The following is a 17,532-nucleotide window of genomic DNA, read 5'->3' as shown; positions in this document are numbered from 1 at the left end:
TACTCTTCATTGTGGTGTGCAGGCTTCTCACTGCAGTGGCTCCTCTTGTTGCGGAGCACGGGCTCTAGGCGCGCGGGCTTCAGTAGTTGCGGCACGCGGGCTCAGCAGTTGTGGCTCACAGGCTTCAGTAGTGGCATGTGGGCTCAGTAGTTGCGGCACGTGGGCTCAGTAGTTGAGGCACGCAGGCTCAGCTGCTCCACGGCACGTGGGATCCTCCCGGACCAGGGCTGGAACCCGAGTCCCCCACACTGGCAGGTGAGTTCTTGGACACTGTGCCACCAGGGACGCCCCATAAGACTTTTAACAATGGTTGAGTGGTCACCTCCAGGACAGGTAACCTACTGTTTCCCTACTATCATTTCTGTTATGAGGTTTCTACAATCATTTCTGTTATGAGGTTTAGGTCATGCTATTTGACGTTTTTTTTTAAAAACCTGATGCACGTATCACCAATTTTTAAAAGAAAACGGTACATCTATCTGTCCCTCCTGATACCGAAACAGCTGTAAGGTACTTCTGTGCAAGTGACATTATACACAGACAACTCCTGGAAGAAAACGTGAAAGACAGCTGACAGTAGTGGTCTCTGAGAGGGAAGTGAGGGCCTGGTGCAGGACACTTACTTTTCATTATAAATTCTTGAAGGTTTTTTACCACATGCATTTATTACTTCTCAATCACTGGACAGTCAAGTTTCAAAAACAGGAGAGGAGGTGTCCTGCAGTCAAAGGCCCCCAGGAGGCAGGACGGGAGCAGGGTCTCAGGGAGGGAAGCGAGGGGCCTGACAGCAAGCGTGTGCCAGGTCTGCACAGCAGCACTGCCCCAAAGCAGCAGCGCGCGAGCCAAGCACGCAGTCTGCGACCTCAAGTGTCCAGGCCGGAAACGCAGAAGGCAAGATTTCAGTTAGAATCCAAGGCGTTGTCATCTCAGCGGGTGACCAACACAGGGAGGCTGAGTACGTCAGCTGCTATTCTTTTTGGTTCTGTCCTCAGAGTGGGACGTGTATCTCACACGCACGCCGGGGCTCCCTGCAGCGCAGGGCATCCTCCCCAGCAACGCTGTGACAGAGGTGCTGACACAGCAGGGTGGAGGGGTCGGGGCACAAAGTCACACAGGATGGCGAAGGGTGGCCCGAGAAGCGTGGGTGAAAACGGCGACGGTGGCAGGGTGGGCAGCGAGGCCCACACCGCTCTCTCGCGCGTCCTTCACCTATTTTTACAACTAAAATCCCCCAAACCAAAAGCAGGGAGGGAGGGGCTGACAGGTCAGGCGCGAGCGACTAGAGCCTGGGGAGGGGGCAGCAGCAGTGTCGCAGGAGCGGAGGGCAGACCCAAAGTCCCAGACCCGACGCTGCCAGGCCGGCGCTGGCCACCCTCACCTCTATGAAAGGCCTGGCAATTTTGGGTGCGATGGTTTCTGTGACAGAAGGTTCCTGAGAAAGGACGACAAACTCCTCGGCTTTCACTGGGAAGCCAGTGTCATCCATGGGTGGATAAACCTCAAACAGCTCCTGGATCGTCCGCTGACACAGAAATGAGTAGCACTGAGCTCGAGACCTCCGCGCATGGAAAACCGCCAGCAGCCACCCCCTCAGCCGTTAAACCCACCCGGTTCCCGTCACTGCGTGGCAACCCCGCCCCCCGGCCCCAGGCCTCCTCGTGGACGAAGGTACCTGCGTGAGGAACGCCATGGAGTAGTCGTTTCCCTGAGCAGCCACTTCTCGGATCAAATCTTTGGTTCCATTTTTCAACAATTTCTCTTCAATGGAATTGCCACTCACGAGCCTACAAACCAAATACACACGTGACAGCTAAGTCCCCGGGAGCCGAGGACGGCACGAGTGCCACGGTGCCTGGACCACCCGGCAGAACAGCACCTGCGTGGCATGGCTTGTCAGCCCCACTCTGCGCTGCTTCCTTCCTTCGTGTGGTGCCCAGAGGTGACCATGCCTGTCCCGCCTCCCGCACGGCAGGAGGGCGGGCCCCGGAGGCCCGCATGCCACCCATGCTGGCCATCCATGTACCCCACCGGCCTCCACCTGGAAAGGCCCCCGGAGGCCTCCGGACCCTCGAGCCCCGTCTCCTTCAGTGCTGATGGTGGCGAGCGGGTGCCCCTGCATCACTGTGCACCTCTCTGCACTGCGCCCCCAAATGAACCCGTGTCCAGTGGCTGCAGCCCAAGGATGCGCGTCCCCTGGCTCCTGCTTTGTGCCCCCGGAAAGCTGCATTAACCATTCCCACACCCATGATCAGCGCTTTCACTAAAAAATAATGTTAAACTTTTACTATCGCTTTGGGGAAACTTCACAATTTTACGAACCAGGTCTTCCCGTCTAAGAACTGAGCACATCCTCCCGCTGGTGACATCTCTCAGCTTATGCCCTTCCACGATTTTACACTCTACTTCCTACACATCCAGCACCTTTACTGCTAAGGTCACTGAGAGTTTACAGATTGTGTCTCCTGAGAATAAAACGTTTTCCCCCGTTTCTAGCTAGTAACTGCTAAAGGGCCAATGATAAGGAAGGGATTACACAATGAAACATTATCCATTTATATAAACAATGTATCAAATTTATATTTATTAACACAGAAATACACTCATAATATACTGTTAAAAGAAAACAGGATTACGCAATAAGACTGGCTGCTGGCATGAGCCATCTAAAAAAAATCAGGGAAATGTCTGGAAAGACATACACCAAAATGCTACTAACTGCCGTCTGGGCAGGATACTTATTCTCTCCATGTGCTTTCCTTTTTTTTTTTTCTTTTTCTTTTCAATGAACAAGTAATACATTTATAATCAGGAAAAAATTAAAGCTATTTAAACACAGTGCATGGATGACGACGTCTTGATGAAAACGGCGAGGGTTACGCACGTGGGCTGGAGTCCCCGTCCCAGGCTGGCCGCCAGGGACCACACCCTCGGTGCCGACCCCACACAGAGGTGGCAGGAGCGCAGGGGAAGGGGGGCGGCGCGTGCCTGGCACACTCGGGCACCAGACGGGCAGCCAGCGGGGGCCGAGTGCTGCTGTGCTCTCCCAGTCGACACTCCCAGAGCTCAGAAACAATGGCAGAGCCTTCTCTGCTTTCCTCAACTGCATGTGGTTGGCCGCTTATAAGATTTAAATGCTTTCAATAGAGAATTTACAAATTGCTAACTGTTAAGTTATGATAATTTATATCTGAAAATACTTGAAACAACCTAGAACATGAAGCGCCCTCTTAAGGGTCAGGGACTCCAGGAGAAACACAAGTACCCGTCGGAAGGACAGCAGCTGCGTCTCAGCAGCACGACGCAGTCACCGCTGCAAACGAACTCAGCTGCGTCCCAGGCATGCTGAGTGTAAAGAAAGAGCGCACGGGACGGCAGGAACACGCGCCTGCCTGAAGGAACGTGAACAGAGCGTGCGAGAAGCTTCTGCAGTACGCTGCAGCCCCCGGCCCAGCCGCCTGCCTCACCTGTATATGTGCACGTCCTTGCGCCGCCCGATCCGGTCGCACCACTCCTGGGCCTTGGCGTCCATCACCGGGTTGAGGTCGTGGTCGTAGAACACCACCGCGTCCGCCTCCACCAGGCTCACGCCCGTGGCGCGGCTGTGTGTGGAAAGGAGGGCACAGAAGACCCGCCGGTCCCGGTTGAAACTCCTCATCAGGTCCTGAGGCGAAATGAAACCCCGAGTTAGCATCCCTGCCAAACAACAGGCAACCTCTGACGTGTTCTGGTACTTATCAGTTAGAAATTATTCCGTAACAAAACTGTTCGGTTTGTGTTTCTTTTGACGCGAGGTCCGTGTTCCAATTACACCGGACTTTAGCATTTTATTGGGGCTCTTCCGGGCCCGTGCCGCATCTCTCGCTTACTGGTTGCCGACACCTCTACCCTGTTTAAGCATCGCTAGTCAGCAGGTACAGAAAGGATAGTGTCCGACCCCACCCGACCTGTGCTGTCAGCTCCACGAGTGGGCCCCACAGGACAGCAGTCTCCCTGGGGAGGGATGCGTGCTCGTTCATGTACCCTCCGGCAATGCCAGGCGCTTTACAGCAAAAGCCCCTGGAGTAAGGCTGAGGGAGCAGCCTCCGGCCTCCCCACTCCCGCAGGGCCGCCAGCTGAAATGGCCTCATTCCCACGACTTCTCTCCTGCAATGACTTCAGCGCCCAAACAGACCTTAGCAGGTGTGACCTGCCCTCTTCCTTCAAGAAATTCTCTATATAATTTGTTACATCACTCCGGACAGAACTTGTCACTAAGGCCGTGGTGTACCTCCTTCCAGGCCTTCTCAGCATGGGGACGGCTGCCTGTGCTGGACGGCGTGAAGTGGGTAATGTGATATACAGGCCAGCAGCTTGTCTGCACTCGGGAATGCTTTGCCTTGATACTAAAACCTGTTCTGAAACGCTGTTGAAGATGGCTTCCTAGTTCACGCTGGGGGACACTCGGGACAGGGCCAAGCCCTGTGGCACGCAGACCACTACTGACCCATTCTCCTACTCCTGGACTGGGACTTTGCTCCCAACTGGGGCTTATCACAAACATTTCCACCATCAACAACTGTGCATATGCACCTTTGAGTGCTGCTAAAGGAGAGAGCCCTAGATGCAGAATTAGCAGGTCAGGCGCATATCCTTTTTCAGGCTCACAACCCACACTGTCAGCTCGCCTTCTAGAAAGTTGTGCTAATTTGCGCCCCACCAGCAGCGCAGGAGAAAGCTGCTCTCACTGTGCCTGACGGAATCAAGCAACCCTTAGCTAACCTGACAGGTAAAGAACGGGCATGTTATTTTAACCTGTAATTTTTTAACTGTAGATCAGTCTGCAGAACTTCCCTGTTTTCATGTGGCTGCCTCCCGAAGGACACCCATCTCCTCCTTGTAAGGACTGCAGGTCACCAATTTTGATTCTGAGACATCTAGCCGACTGCATTTCCCAAATAACAGGACTTACGAAAAAATATCAAAGGATGGAGCTAAAGTCCAAAGACATTAAGAAGTTCTTCCCCTTGTTTAGAAAGCATGACAACACTGAGTTTGCACAGCTCTGAGAAACTAGGTTAGAAACTGGCGATCAAAGTTAACCCAAATGAGTCATAAATGATAACAAAAGAAATGATTTATTTCCTACCTGCCGTTGTTCACTGTTGGCGTTTTCGTCAATTCTTATATAGGTGAGATAATGGAAGTTCAAGAACATTTCTAAAATGTCTAACATGAGAACCATCTGCGATAAAATCAGCACTCGACGTCCTTCAGATTTCAACTTCTGAAGTAAGATAGCCAACGCTTCCAGCTTTCCTGTGAAATGAGTAACATCAACAGCGTCTCATACTCCAAAGCAAGTGCATCCGACACGGGCAGCAGTACAGACGGGGTGTCTCGTACCTGAGTCAAACTGGACCAGTCTCAGCTCGGGAAACCGCAGGGAGCGCAGAGCTGTCACCCGCTGCAGCTGCTGGGCAAAGGGCGCCGTGTGCTCCCGCAGGTAGTGTCTGAAGAGCCTCATCTTGTGGCTATAGCGGGAGGGCGGCCTCGCCACCCACAAGCACGGGGGCGCGGCCACCACCGGCGGGATCACGCACACCACCCTGAGAAGCAGAAAGCACATGTGTCACAGGTGGCGCACCTGGGGTGTCTCCGCCGAGCGGCCCCTCTGTCTCAGGCAGCGAAGGCCTGAGAAGGAAGAGGGCAGAACCACCTGGCAGTCGGGAGTCACCAGGGCAGCCAGAGCGCCTAGCTCCAGTCACCGGGCTGCTGGACCACACTATCACAGCAACCACAGGGGCGGGTCCCGACCAGTCCCGGCCAGTGAGGGCTACCCAGATCAAAATGAACAGCGCAGGGCACCCCCCAGGGCAGAGGGATGGGTGCAGAGGCAGCCTGCCGTCTTCGGATGGGAATTCCGGAACGCAGGCAATTCTGTCGCCTGGACGGTCTGGGGGAGGATGTGAGCCCTGAAGCTGCTACAGCCACCGTGCCACCAGAAAGGGAGCCAGACTTGGGAGGAGGGGCCCCGCAGAGAGCAGCACCATGACGACTCAGATGAGCCATTACAGCCAACCTGACACCCACCTCCCAACCTGCAGACACCACCTGCTCCAGAAAAGCCCTCATTCTGGGACTCAGCACAAGCCGGGCTTGCACGATGACTTGCTACCAACTGCATGCAAACTACAAAACCACTTATGACCAAAGCTCTGATCAATGAAATCAAAGAAGCACTAAATAAATGGAGAAATATTCCATGTTCATGGACAGGGAGATCCAATACTGTCGAGATGTCAGTTCTTCCCGACTTGATCTAGACGGTCAATGCAATCCCAGCCAGCTATTCTGTAGCTACCAACCGACTGAATCTAAAGTTTATATGGAGAAGCAACTGCCCGGAAGAGCCAACACGATACTGAATAAGAAAAAGTTGGAGGACTGGCACTACCTGACTTCAAGACCTACCAGAAAGCTACAGTGATCAACGGCACGGTACCGGCAAAAGAACAAGCAAACAGATCAATGGAACACAACAGAAAGCCCAGAAAGAGGCTCTCATAATTACAGTCAATTGACTTTTGGCAAAGGAACAAAGGTAACACAAGGGAGCAAAGACAGTCTTGTCAACAAATAGTGCTAGAAGGCTTCCCTGGTGGTGCAGTGGTTAAGAATCCGCCTGCCAATGCAGGGTACACGTCTGAGCCCTGGTCTGGGAAGATCCCACATGCCGCAGAGCAACTAAGCCCGTGCGCCACAACTACTGAGCCTGCGCTCTAGAGCCTGTGAGCCACAACTACTGAAGCCCACGCGCCTAGAGCCTATGCTCTGCAACAAGAGAAGCCACCGCAACGAGAAGCCTGCGCACCGCAACGAAGAGTAGCCCCTGCTCGCCGCAACGAGAGAAAGCCCGCGCCCAGCAATGAAGACCCAACGCAGCCAAAATAAATAAATATTATTAAAAAAAAAAAGAACTGTTATCCAAAATACACAAAGAACTCTTAAAATGCAACAATAAAAAAACAAACAACCTGTTTTAAAAATGGGCCAAAGACCTTAGGAGACATGTTACCAAAGGTATACAGATGACAAATAAGGATATGAAAAGATGCTCAACATACATACCATCAGGGAAATGCAAATTAAAACAATGAGATACCACCACACATCTATTAAAACAGCCAAAATCCAGACCACTGACAACAGCAGTTGCTGGCGAGGCTGTGGAGCAACAGGAACTCTCGTCAGTGCTGCTCGGAGTGCAGAACGGTGCGGCCACTTTGGAAGGCAGTGTGGCGGTTTCTAACAAAACCAAACATTCTCTCACCGTGCGATCTGGTAATCACGCTCCTTGGTATTCACGCAAATGAATTAAAAGCCATGTCCACACAAAAACCTACACGTGGGCGTTTATAGCAGCTTTATTCATAATTGCCAAATCTTAGAAGCAACCACGTTGTCCTTCAGTAGGTGAACGTATTTAAGCAGACTGTGGTGCTTCCAGACAATGGAATATTATTCAGGGCTAAAAAGAAATGAGCTATTAAGCCATGAACAGACAAGGAGAAACCTTAAGTGCCCGTTCCTACGTGAAAGAAGCCATCTGAAAAGGCTGCCAACTCTATGTTCCGACTATCTGACATTCTGGAAAAGCAAAACTATGGAGACAGCGAAAAGATAAGTGGTTGCCAGGGTTTCGGGCGGGGCTGGGGGGGAGAGGGACGAACAGGCAGAGCACAGCGGGGTTTCAGGGCAGTGAAACTACTCTGTACGATCCTCTAATGGCAGGTGCGCGTCACTACACACTTGTGTGAGCCCACAGAACACCCAAGGCCAAAAGCACAGCCCCCAGTGCACCGCGGACCCTGGGCGCTGACGATGAATCACCGGAGGCGCGTGGGCTGTAACGAGCGCTACTCCGGCGCGGGGTGCTGACGGTGGGGGCAGCTGGGGGAAGGCGGGAGCCCTGCGCGCCTTCCCCTCGATTTTGCTGTGAACCCGAGACTGCTCTAACAAACAGCCTCTGTCTTAAAAAGTCATCTGTAACGTCAGAGGAAAAAGAGGAAAGAAAGACAAGTCGGCATCCGAAGCAAGACAAGTGCGCGGAGGGCGGCAACCTCCCTACACAGTGAAGCAGGGAAGAGCTCCCCTCGGAGGCCCGGAGGCCACGCCCAGTTCCATCGTTTCCATTATGGCTGTTCCTGATCTGAGAGGCCTAAAGAGGACACACCCTGAAAGCTGAGCCTGGGCAAACAAAACAGAAGGGAGAGGAAATACCCTCAGGCTGAACCTAAAAATCAGGCCAAAGCAGTGAATGAAGCTGCAAGCAGGGCCTGACACTCTACGTGGGGCAAAGAGAGACCAGGACCCGGGTCTGACAGGGGAGGGGCTGATACCGCCGGTGGGCCCCAACAGCATCTGGGCTTCTGTTTCTCTCTCTCTCTCTTTTCTTGGCCTTACTGGGCAGCATGAAAAACTTCCCCGACCATGGATCAAACCCACGTCCCCAGCAGCGGAAGCGTGGAATCTTAACCCCTGGACTCTTAAACACATGTTTCTCATCATGCAACGGTAAATCATTCCTGTGGTTTCTTAATAAAATATTGTTATTGGGCTTCCCTGGTGGCGCGGTGGTTAAGAACCCACCTGCCAATGCTAAGGGACACGGGTTCGAGCCCTGGTCCGGGAAGATCTCACATGCCGCAGAACAACTAAGCCCGTGCGCTGCAACTACTGAGCCTGTACTCTAGAGCCCGCGAGCCACAACTACTGAAGCCTGCACGCCTAGAGCCCATGGTCTACAACAAGAGAAGCCACCGCACTGAGAAGCCTGCGCACCAAAATAAATGAGAAGCCAAAAATAAATAAATGAGTAAATTTTAAAATAATAATAATATTTTTCTTCTTTTTTTTTTGGCTGCATTGGGTCTTCGTTGCTGCATGCGGGCTTTCTCTAGTTGCGGCAAGCGGGGGCTACTCTTTGTTGCGGTGCGCAGGCTTCTCATTGCGGTGGCTTCTCTTGTTGCAGAGCACGGGCCATAGGAGTGCAGGCTTCAGTAGTTGTGGCTCGCGGGCTCTAGAGCACAGGCTCAGTAGCTCTGCGGCATGTGGGATCTTCCCGGACCAGGGCCCGAACCCGTGTCCCCTGAATTGGCAGGTGGATTCTTAACCACTGCGCCGCCAGGGGAGTCCCTAAAATATTATTTTAAAAGAGCAAAATGGAGAAAGTGGTCTACAACACAATGGTCTGGCCCCCAGCCCTGAATGAGCACGGTGCTGTGCTCTGCACACAGGCCCAGGCCCGTGGGGTACAGAACTGATCCGCAGGGAGGGACACACAGGCTCCCAGAGGGTGGAGAGGCCATCTGGCGCCAAAGCTGAAGACTCTGAAACAGATTTCGGACAGACTCCAAGGGACAAGCCGGGTTTGAAACTTAGAGGAATGAGATCAGCGTCCACAGAACAACAAAAGCTGCTTGGGTGCGACACAGCGACTGAGTAAAGAACGCTTACAGCATGCTACCATACCTGTCCATGACGTCCTGGAGGGATTCCTGACGTTGAGTCAGGGTCAAAATCAGGTCCCTGCGAGTTGTCGAGGGTGGCGTGTACCGGCTCGCGGGCCCAGCCCCCTTCCCATGACCTCCATCAGGAGCCCCGAGCCAAGGCAACTGCCCTCTGCTGGGCAGGGAACAAAGCCCCAACAGGTCTCTGCCATAGACAGGGCTGCGAGAGCAGCGCCGTTCGTTGACAAAATAAATCTGGTCCAGCCGCTCTTTCAAAAGTCTGGTCTTTTCCTCCTTCATCAAAAACAGAGATGAAAACGGTTACTGAGAAACAGCACGGCCAGTTCCCGGCCTCACCAAGCCCCACGGGTCCCTCACGCACGGTGACCGGCCGCAGAGCACGCTTAGACATGCGGGCCCTGGCTCCACGGGAAACAGTGACAGAAAAGAGAGCAGAGCAAATGGGCGCCGTTTTCTCTGCCAACGTGTAAAGTACTTCTCGAGACACAGTGAGCGTTTCTAATGCCTGGAAGACCAGTAGAAGAATACAAAAAAATGTGAAAGGGCATTTTTGCAATCCTAAAGCCTGGTTTCATCTCTTTTAGTAGGAAAAGCGTCTTTAAGATCAAGATTCTCTAATTTAGAGAGACAGCGTGTTTTTAGCAGCAGATAAATTGATGCTGCCTCGCAGAAGCGGTTAAGTATCACAACGCTCCCGAGTGACAAGCAGCTCCCGAGAACGACTTCCGTGCATGCAGGGGTGGCGCTGGCACCGTGTGCTGGGGTCTGCTGCCCCGTACCTGGGTCGGCCCGGCGACGGGAGAGGCTGGCTTGGAGGCCACTCCAGGTTCTCCTGCGGCCAGGGGACTGACTGCCAGTCGGCTGGGCACACCCACTACAAAGGCAAAAACGAAGGGTTGGCATACAAAACTACCGGCAACACTCTCCGGAACATCGTCAGCTTTCACTAGCACGTTTCTGGAGTGGGTCAACCGTTCACAACCACCAGTGAAGTGCTCTCCCGCTCTCTGGCCAGGGTCTGAGCTGAGCGCCGCGATCTGCCTCCTTCCTTTGGCAGTGCCCGGCGTGACCTCAGACCCGCGGTCACTCCCGTCACTGCGCCAAGCAGCAGCCACGCGGGCCCACTGCTCCACTGCCCTTGGCATCTCGGCAACATTGACCTGCGTGCCTGGGACAGAGGGATGCCTGGGCCCCACGCGGCCTGCTCCCATCAGCCACGCCACACTGCCCGTCTGACAGAGGCTCCTCCGCAAGGGCCTGCGGAAGAGGCGGCTGAGGACCGAGAAGGGGTCACTTGTGGGGAGCGACAGAGAAGGGTCGAGGTGACTAGAACCCAGTGGCCGGACTGGTGTCAGGTCGGGAAGCTGGGGCCCGCAGAGCAGGACTGAGCGCCCTCCGGGGAGGGTGCTGACACAGCTGGTTCCAGGAAGCAGGAAGAAAGCCTGAAGAACAGACCAACCGAGTAGAGCTGCACGGCCTGGCTGGGAGGTAGAGCGGCCGCCAGGCGATGCTGCCAGCCTCATGGTCCCTCCAGCACCCACCTACTGACAGAGCCCAGTGGGGACGGGGTGTAGAGGCCCCACCCCCAACGTCACCACAGACGACCCAGGGCCTGGGGCTGGGCAGTGACCAGGGATTCCACTTGAGAGAGGTCCCTGCCGCTTGCATACATCAACCCGACCCAAGTGCCCGTGCCCGATGTTTGCAGTGTGGGTGTGTCTGGAGAGCAGGGGACCCTGGCGGGAAGCAGGCTGCGGAACAGGCAAGGAGGCACACTGGCCGCAGACAGGTCCAGGTCCAAACCCTGCTCCGTTACCTGTCCAAGAACTTCTAGCACGTGCCCTAAATGTATCTGTAACATTAACAAGCAAAAGTTCTCATGATTCCAAGTTTCTTGTCAGAGCAAAACCAAATCAAACATCTAAAGGCTGAGTGAGGGTGGTTATGCTTGACCATTACCTTTGGGAGCAAAAGAGAAAGAAAAGAAACCAAGCTGACACGGGCCATCTATGGAAATCAGAGGTGGCCACAACTGGGACTACGGGTTCTGAGGCATCACAGAAATCATCCACGCTCCCCACTTGCCTCAGAAGCAAAGAAAGTCAGAAAGAAGTTTCATGGACTTCCCTGGTGGCGCAGTGGTTAAGAATCCGCCTGCCAATGCAGGGGACACGGGTTCGAGCCCTGGTCCGGGAAGACCCCACATGCCACGGAGCAACTAAGCCCACGCGCCACAACTACTAAGCCTGCACTCTAGAGCCCGCGAGCCACAACGACTGACCCCACGTGCCTAGAGCCTGTGCTCTGCAGAAACAGGAGCCACTGCAACGAGAAGCCCGTGCACCGCAACAGAGATAAATAAATAAATTTATAGAAAGATAGAAAAGAAGGAAAGAAAGAAAGAAAGGAAGGGAGGAAGAAAGGAAAGAAAGGAAGGAAGAAGGGAAGAAAGGAAGAAAGGAAAGAAAGAAAGAAAGGGAAAGGAAGGAAGGAAGGAAGGAAGAAAAGAAGTTTCAAAACCAAGCCTCCTTCCGGCTCACAGCACTCTACCTGGCGGGGTCATGGGTGCGGGGCTTGGGCCGCCGGCTGGGGGCTTGCTTCCCAGGGCGTTCAGGGCCCCCGCCTGAGACACTGTCTGCATCACCACGGGGCCTGGAGGTCGCAGGTAGGACTGCCCAGGCGCGGACACAATCTGGAGGACGCTGCCTGCAATCACACATGCATGGGGGTCAGTCACGAGCCAAGTGTGCCTTCAACCCCCAGGCTACACCCACTTCCTAAGGTACAGGAACAAGGCAATAAACCGTAAATCCAAAATCAAATTTCCTCCAATGAGGCAATGCCAAGTTCAGTTACTTGGAGAAAAATGAAACTATTTCATTCACAATGAATGAAAATGCCAAGGATCAAAGTCACTTGGCTTAATGTCAAGAAAAGCTCCTCTACTCCTTGCGCTGCCTGACTGATCTCGGGTAATGCAGCGAGTACCCGCTCAGCACCTGTCACGTCTGCTCGAGGCCTGAGGCAGTCACGGGTTGGAAGGTCCCAGCTCCAAGATCACGTACTGGGTGCCTGCCAACCAGACAAGCTGGGTGAAGAAATACCGAAACACTCGGGTTTTTTTAGCCCAGATGCTGTGGCTCTATAGCCACTGTTCCAGGAGCCTGCCATTTTCAACCTCTCTGTGATTAAGTCTCCTGGCATCTTTTGCTCCGGAATCGTCCTCTACAAAAACTAGAGTTCACCAGAAGTTTTAAGAGATGACCTCACCCCTTTGGTCAAAAAACCAGAGAAATATGGAATAAAACCAAATGAACCCGTTTCTTTGTGGCGGGTTTCCTGGGGGCCTCTGCTCTGCTGAGGTGCGTGTCCCCAGCGTCCACACAGAGCACCCCAGACCTGGCTGACAACTGAACCTTCCTCCCCGATGAGAGCCGTGAACGACGACGCGTCGGGGGAGGCTGCCTGGGGAGGTGGCCGGATCCCCCCTCTGGGTCCTACCCTCCAGCAGAGTCACTGAGGGTTAACATGAACTAAACTGCATCCCCTCGTTTCCTCCGAGAAGCAGTTACTACACGAACACAGTGCTCTCAGCCAAAGGCATGGGAGGGTTTTGGTCTGGAAGTTTTAAAATCTGCACATAAAAGAAAATAATTTCTCCTACATAAATTGCTGGACCTTTGGCACTTTTAGGACAATTTACCTCACAATGAAATTTGAAAGGAGGAAATATTTCTATTTTGATTTTTAAAATAGGAAACTTTATTCAAAGGGCAGATTTTATTTAAGAACGACTATCCTCTATTTAATGTGTGTCAAGGGCCAGGCCACCAGGTGATTTACCCGCTATCTCCCAAGTCCTCTGAACACCAACGAGGTGAGACTCATTAAGGCCATTTACAGGTGAAGCACCTGTGCTTAAGGGGGCCAAAGTCACAGCTGCAGTGGGGAGCTGCCGGGACGCCCCGGCTTAAAGCCTTCGTGGGTCACCGCCCGTCAGCGAACCCTACCTTGGAGCTGCAGGGGCTGGCCGGCTGTCAGCTGCCGCAGCTGGCTATGTGACAAGGTGAACTTGTTGCCCTGGAACTGAAGCGTCACGGGGCTCTCCGGCTGGGCGACTCGGCTCGGTGGGCCCGCGAGGGAAGCCAGCTGGGCTATTTTGACCACCTCCCCACCTGCGGAGACGCAGAGCAGACGAGAAAGAAAACTCTTGGGAAGAGTTTTCGATTGCTATACTGACGATCACTTGTCACAGAGAATGACCGTCTGTAGCAAACTGAAGTGTCACAGAAACATTTATTGGGTATTTCTAACACTTTCAGAAAATATTTTAATAGAAAAAAAAAAAATTAAAATTAACACCAGATTTTAATGGTTAACTTCATCATAACTGGTAGAAATTTTAGAGTATCAGATATTAATATAATTAACCAAGCCCTTAAGGAACATTTTGCTTTTCTTTCCAGGCGATAAAAAAGTAGCAAACATCAGAAGTAGCGGAAATGTATTGGTCATACACGTTGAAACTCTCATATCAACCTCTCAACTTCAGAATCCTTTCAGAATGTGAGAAAGTACATGTCCGATTTAGCTCACAGAGATAAACAAGATTTTATCACTATAGATATAAAATAGAGAACTAGCTTCAGTTATACTCATAACCTTTTCAAAATGTGGAATGTATTTAAGTACATAAATACATCACACTTTATGATACAGTGTTTCACACTAATTTGAACTAGATTGTAGAATTCGGTCTGTAATTTTAACTGAAAAAATGGAAGACTTAACACTGCTTAAAGCATTTTTTTAAAAAAAAAAACAGAACTCAGATGGAGTCATATGCACCTCACTCAAAAAGGTACCACCTTCAAACTGTAATTCAATAATAGCTTTAAAGGCTTTTTTTTTTTTTTTTAAACCCAATGGTTGATATTCGAGTCTAGATGTTCCTCCCATGAAAATTCAGGCCAGAATTAGTAGTGATGCTATAGAGGATAGTTAGCAAAAGACGAGGAAAACATCCAAGGGTATCTTGCCCACAGAAACCATAAACAGGAAGGGAAAACGGAAAAAGAGATGCAGAGATCTGTGCACAGAACTACGACTCTCCCACAAGCCCTCCTCAGTCCAGAAGTGGAGGCATGAAAGGCGGCCTGACCCTGCGCCCCCCAAGCACGGCTCCTGGGTACACCCCCGGGACTCCTACCCCTGGCCCAAAAGAAAGAAAAACCGCAATGTATGCAAGGGCCCTCCTCCCCCGGGCAATGAACCAGGGTAAGTGCTTCACATTTGCTGGCACGAAAGACAGGCTCATCACAAGAGAAAACTAGCCTGAACCCGGTGTCTCCTCATGACACTACTACTCTCTCTCTCCTGTCTCTCCAGAAAGGCCTCAACACAACTTGTGCCAACCGATAAAGTGCTCCAGGTGGCATCTGAGAAATGGTGTAGCCCAGGACAGTTTCCATCAGGGTACTTCCAACAGCAGGATGGACAGAGGTAGTACCCTAATCGCACTGGTCACAATAAAAAGTTCTATTTAAAAAATGTAAGAAGGTTGCGATGTTTCAGTGAGTGATTACAAAATGTCTCACTTGAGCAATAGTCATTCCAGATTTAAATTTGGTAATAAGCAAGAGACTAAAAGGAAGTCGAACCCTAGTTCACAAGGCTTTCGTTTTATTGCCCTTTGCTCTCCGAGGGGCCCTGGAGGCTGACGGGACAAACCCGTGGCTCACAAAGGAGAAGTGCCATCCTCGGCCACTGAGGCAGAGCACGAGCACGGGAGAGAAGCAAAGCTGACGGATGGGGTCAGAAGGAAGGACAGAGAAAGGACAAGACCCTGGACTCCGGCCCTGAGTGGAGCCCTCCCTCTGCAGATTTAGGGCTGGAAAGGACAGCGTGGCAAAAGGCAGCACCGGACACGGGGTCGGGGAGACAAAGGGAGTGGACAGCAAGGCCCTTCACACGCTGCTCGTGTGAACGCAATGTCCTTGTACAAAGAGGTGGCAGACCCAGGAGAGGCGAAGCCACTTACTAGGCAGGCGCGCCTGGGCCTGCGAGGTGAGCACCAGCCCCTGAGGCAGCGCGCTCTGCCCGGCCGGGTGCGAGGGGGCCTGGGGCTGGGGCTGGGGCGGGCCCGGGGTGGAGGCCGGGGCAGCGGTTTGAGCCCGCAGTTTCACAGGATGGGCTGGGCTAGGTGCTGTGCTGAAGGTCGAGGCGGGCTGGTGTCTCGGAGCACCGGTGGAGGCCTGAGAGGTCTGAAACGGGGTTGCTGGCGCTGCAATCGATAAGGTTGGTTTGTGCAAAGCTGTTAGAGGTTCTTCAGAAAATGCAGTATTAAACCCGAATTTTAAAGAAATAAAACAAACATTACTTCATACCGCCTCTCAAAGGAGACGCCCTCTCTAAAAAGGGGGGTGGGTGGTCTACAGGATGAGAGAAATCTAATTTTTTATCCGTCGTTAACTATTGATATTTTCACTTCGAGTCCACCAGTCCACGACACGGTGCATTTCTGGAGTAAACGGGAGAGTCACAAGCCGGCCCCTTCGGGCGTGTCCGTGAGAACCACATCTTAACCACGCACGGAGGTCAGGCAGCGCTGGCGTCCCCAGCTGCACGAAGAGCTCTTGCAACAAGCAGCTCTGGCATTTATGAACATCTCAGAAAAACACAGGGGACTTGACATTGAGGACCCCGTGGATTAGGGTTAGAAGACAATTTTTATTACCTTTTCTGCCATTTAACCCTATCCTTCTTCAAGTAACAATCAGGTTACATTGAAGCGGTGGCCCAGAACACAAAAGCAGACTTCCTCAGAAGTTTCATAAATGACTTCGACACGCGTTTCCCGACATAAAAGAGAACGTTTCTGCCGAGGTACATCTTCCCCATCACATCAACAGTAACTCAACTAAGAAGGGGATATCTTATACAGTTCAAAGACATAAAAAAAAAAGCGTAAAACTCACGTGAGAGCTACACATGGTCTCCTGGGCAGAGCCAGGGTGCACGGTCCCACTCCCGCTCAGAGGAGTGGTCACACGTCCCCATGGGGCCAGGGAAGCACGAAGAACTTCTTCCACAAAAACCCTCTGCGGTGCCGAGCACACCCCCACGAGAGGCATACCTTTTGCATCCGGATTTGCAGAGAACGTGGCGATGGGCGGCCGTCCTCGAACGTGGCCCTGTGGTGTGGCAGTGGCTGTGGGCGTGGCCGTCCGGGGTGGGTGTGTGCTGGGGAAAGCCACGGTGCGGCCCTCGGGCTTCTGGCCGTACTGCACGGGCTGAAACAACCTGGACGCCCGAGTGCGGGCAGGAAGACACGAGCACTGCTGAGACGCGGCAGGCATGGTCTCTTGGCTGGGCCCCGGGGATACAGGGCTGCCCCGCGGGCAGTGGGGTTCCCGCACCCTGGGTGCAGTTTAAGGGGGGGGGGGTCTACATGCTGTGCTAAGAAGCAGCGCTCACCGGGGGCCCTGAGGGAGGTGCTTAGTACCCAAAGATGGTACATCTACCCCAACGCTCGGGCGATGCAGGGGCGAATGTGATCAAGTTCCCGTGAACGTGGACTAGAAAAACTGCTTCTAACACAGAAAGTCCATTCTACTACTCTTTTGAATAAGAGTAAAGTGGGGTGAAAAGTCAACTTGCACAACTAGGTAACAAGGCAGTACAGGAAATGGAGAGAATCAGCAGAAATGGTAAAGGCACCCCACAGGCACCAGTGGGTAAAACTGTGAAGGGGGATCCACACCATGGCTGCTTTGTCCGATTTTATCACAAGCAACATGCTCCTCCTATTTCTTTAACCTGGAAAACCATGATGGCAGGACTTCTATATCAAAACCCCTGTGCAATGAGCAGCCAGCAGAAAGCCACTAAACGAGGCCGGGCCAGCCCCAAGAGGACTGCGGCTTCGTTGCCCTGGCCATGTGTTTAACTGAGGGCTGCAGGCTCCTGTGAGTGTGGGCCAGGCAGCTGAGGCGAGGGTGGTCGGATCCAAGTCGCCAGGGAG

The 17,532-nt window shown here is 52.8% G+C and overlaps 1 protein-coding gene and 1 non-coding gene across 9 annotated transcripts in view; both read right to left on the bottom strand.

Annotated features, from left to right (window-relative positions):
* EP400 (E1A binding protein p400) overlaps window positions 1-17,532 on the bottom strand; it is a 113,423-nt gene that overhangs the window by 32,321 nt on the left and 63,570 nt on the right. For all 8 annotated transcript variants that reach the window (XM_029226909.1, XM_029226902.1, XM_029226913.1 and 5 more), the window contains 11 exons: window positions 16,645-16,811; window positions 15,550-15,792; window positions 13,520-13,684; window positions 12,060-12,215; window positions 10,289-10,383; window positions 9,511-9,782; window positions 5,383-5,585; window positions 5,126-5,295; window positions 3,465-3,661; window positions 1,673-1,784; window positions 1,379-1,522 (listed from right to left, as the gene is read on the bottom strand). In XM_029226909.1, the coding sequence (XP_029082742.1) occupies window positions 1,379-1,522; window positions 1,673-1,784; window positions 3,465-3,661; window positions 5,126-5,295; window positions 5,383-5,585; window positions 9,511-9,782; window positions 10,289-10,383; window positions 12,060-12,215; window positions 13,520-13,684; window positions 15,550-15,792; window positions 16,645-16,811 (1,924 nt within the window). The remainder of the gene's footprint in view (window positions 1-1,378; window positions 1,523-1,672; window positions 1,785-3,464; window positions 3,662-5,125; window positions 5,296-5,382; window positions 5,586-9,510; window positions 9,783-10,288; window positions 10,384-12,059; window positions 12,216-13,519; window positions 13,685-15,549; window positions 15,793-16,644; window positions 16,812-17,532) is intronic.
* On the bottom strand, window positions 3,949-4,076 carry LOC114902521. Its single transcript, XR_003795535.1, has one exon. It is a non-coding gene; the product is annotated as a small nucleolar RNA SNORA49 (small nucleolar RNA).

Source organism: Monodon monoceros, unplaced genomic scaffold, assembly GCF_005190385.1.
Source record: "Monodon monoceros isolate NGI ecotype Baffin Bay Population unplaced genomic scaffold, NGI_Narwhal_1 Super_Scaffold_1, whole genome shotgun sequence".
NCBI lineage: Eukaryota > Metazoa > Chordata > Mammalia > Artiodactyla > Monodontidae > Monodon > Monodon monoceros.
This window is presented reverse-complemented; position numbering and strand designations above follow the sequence as displayed.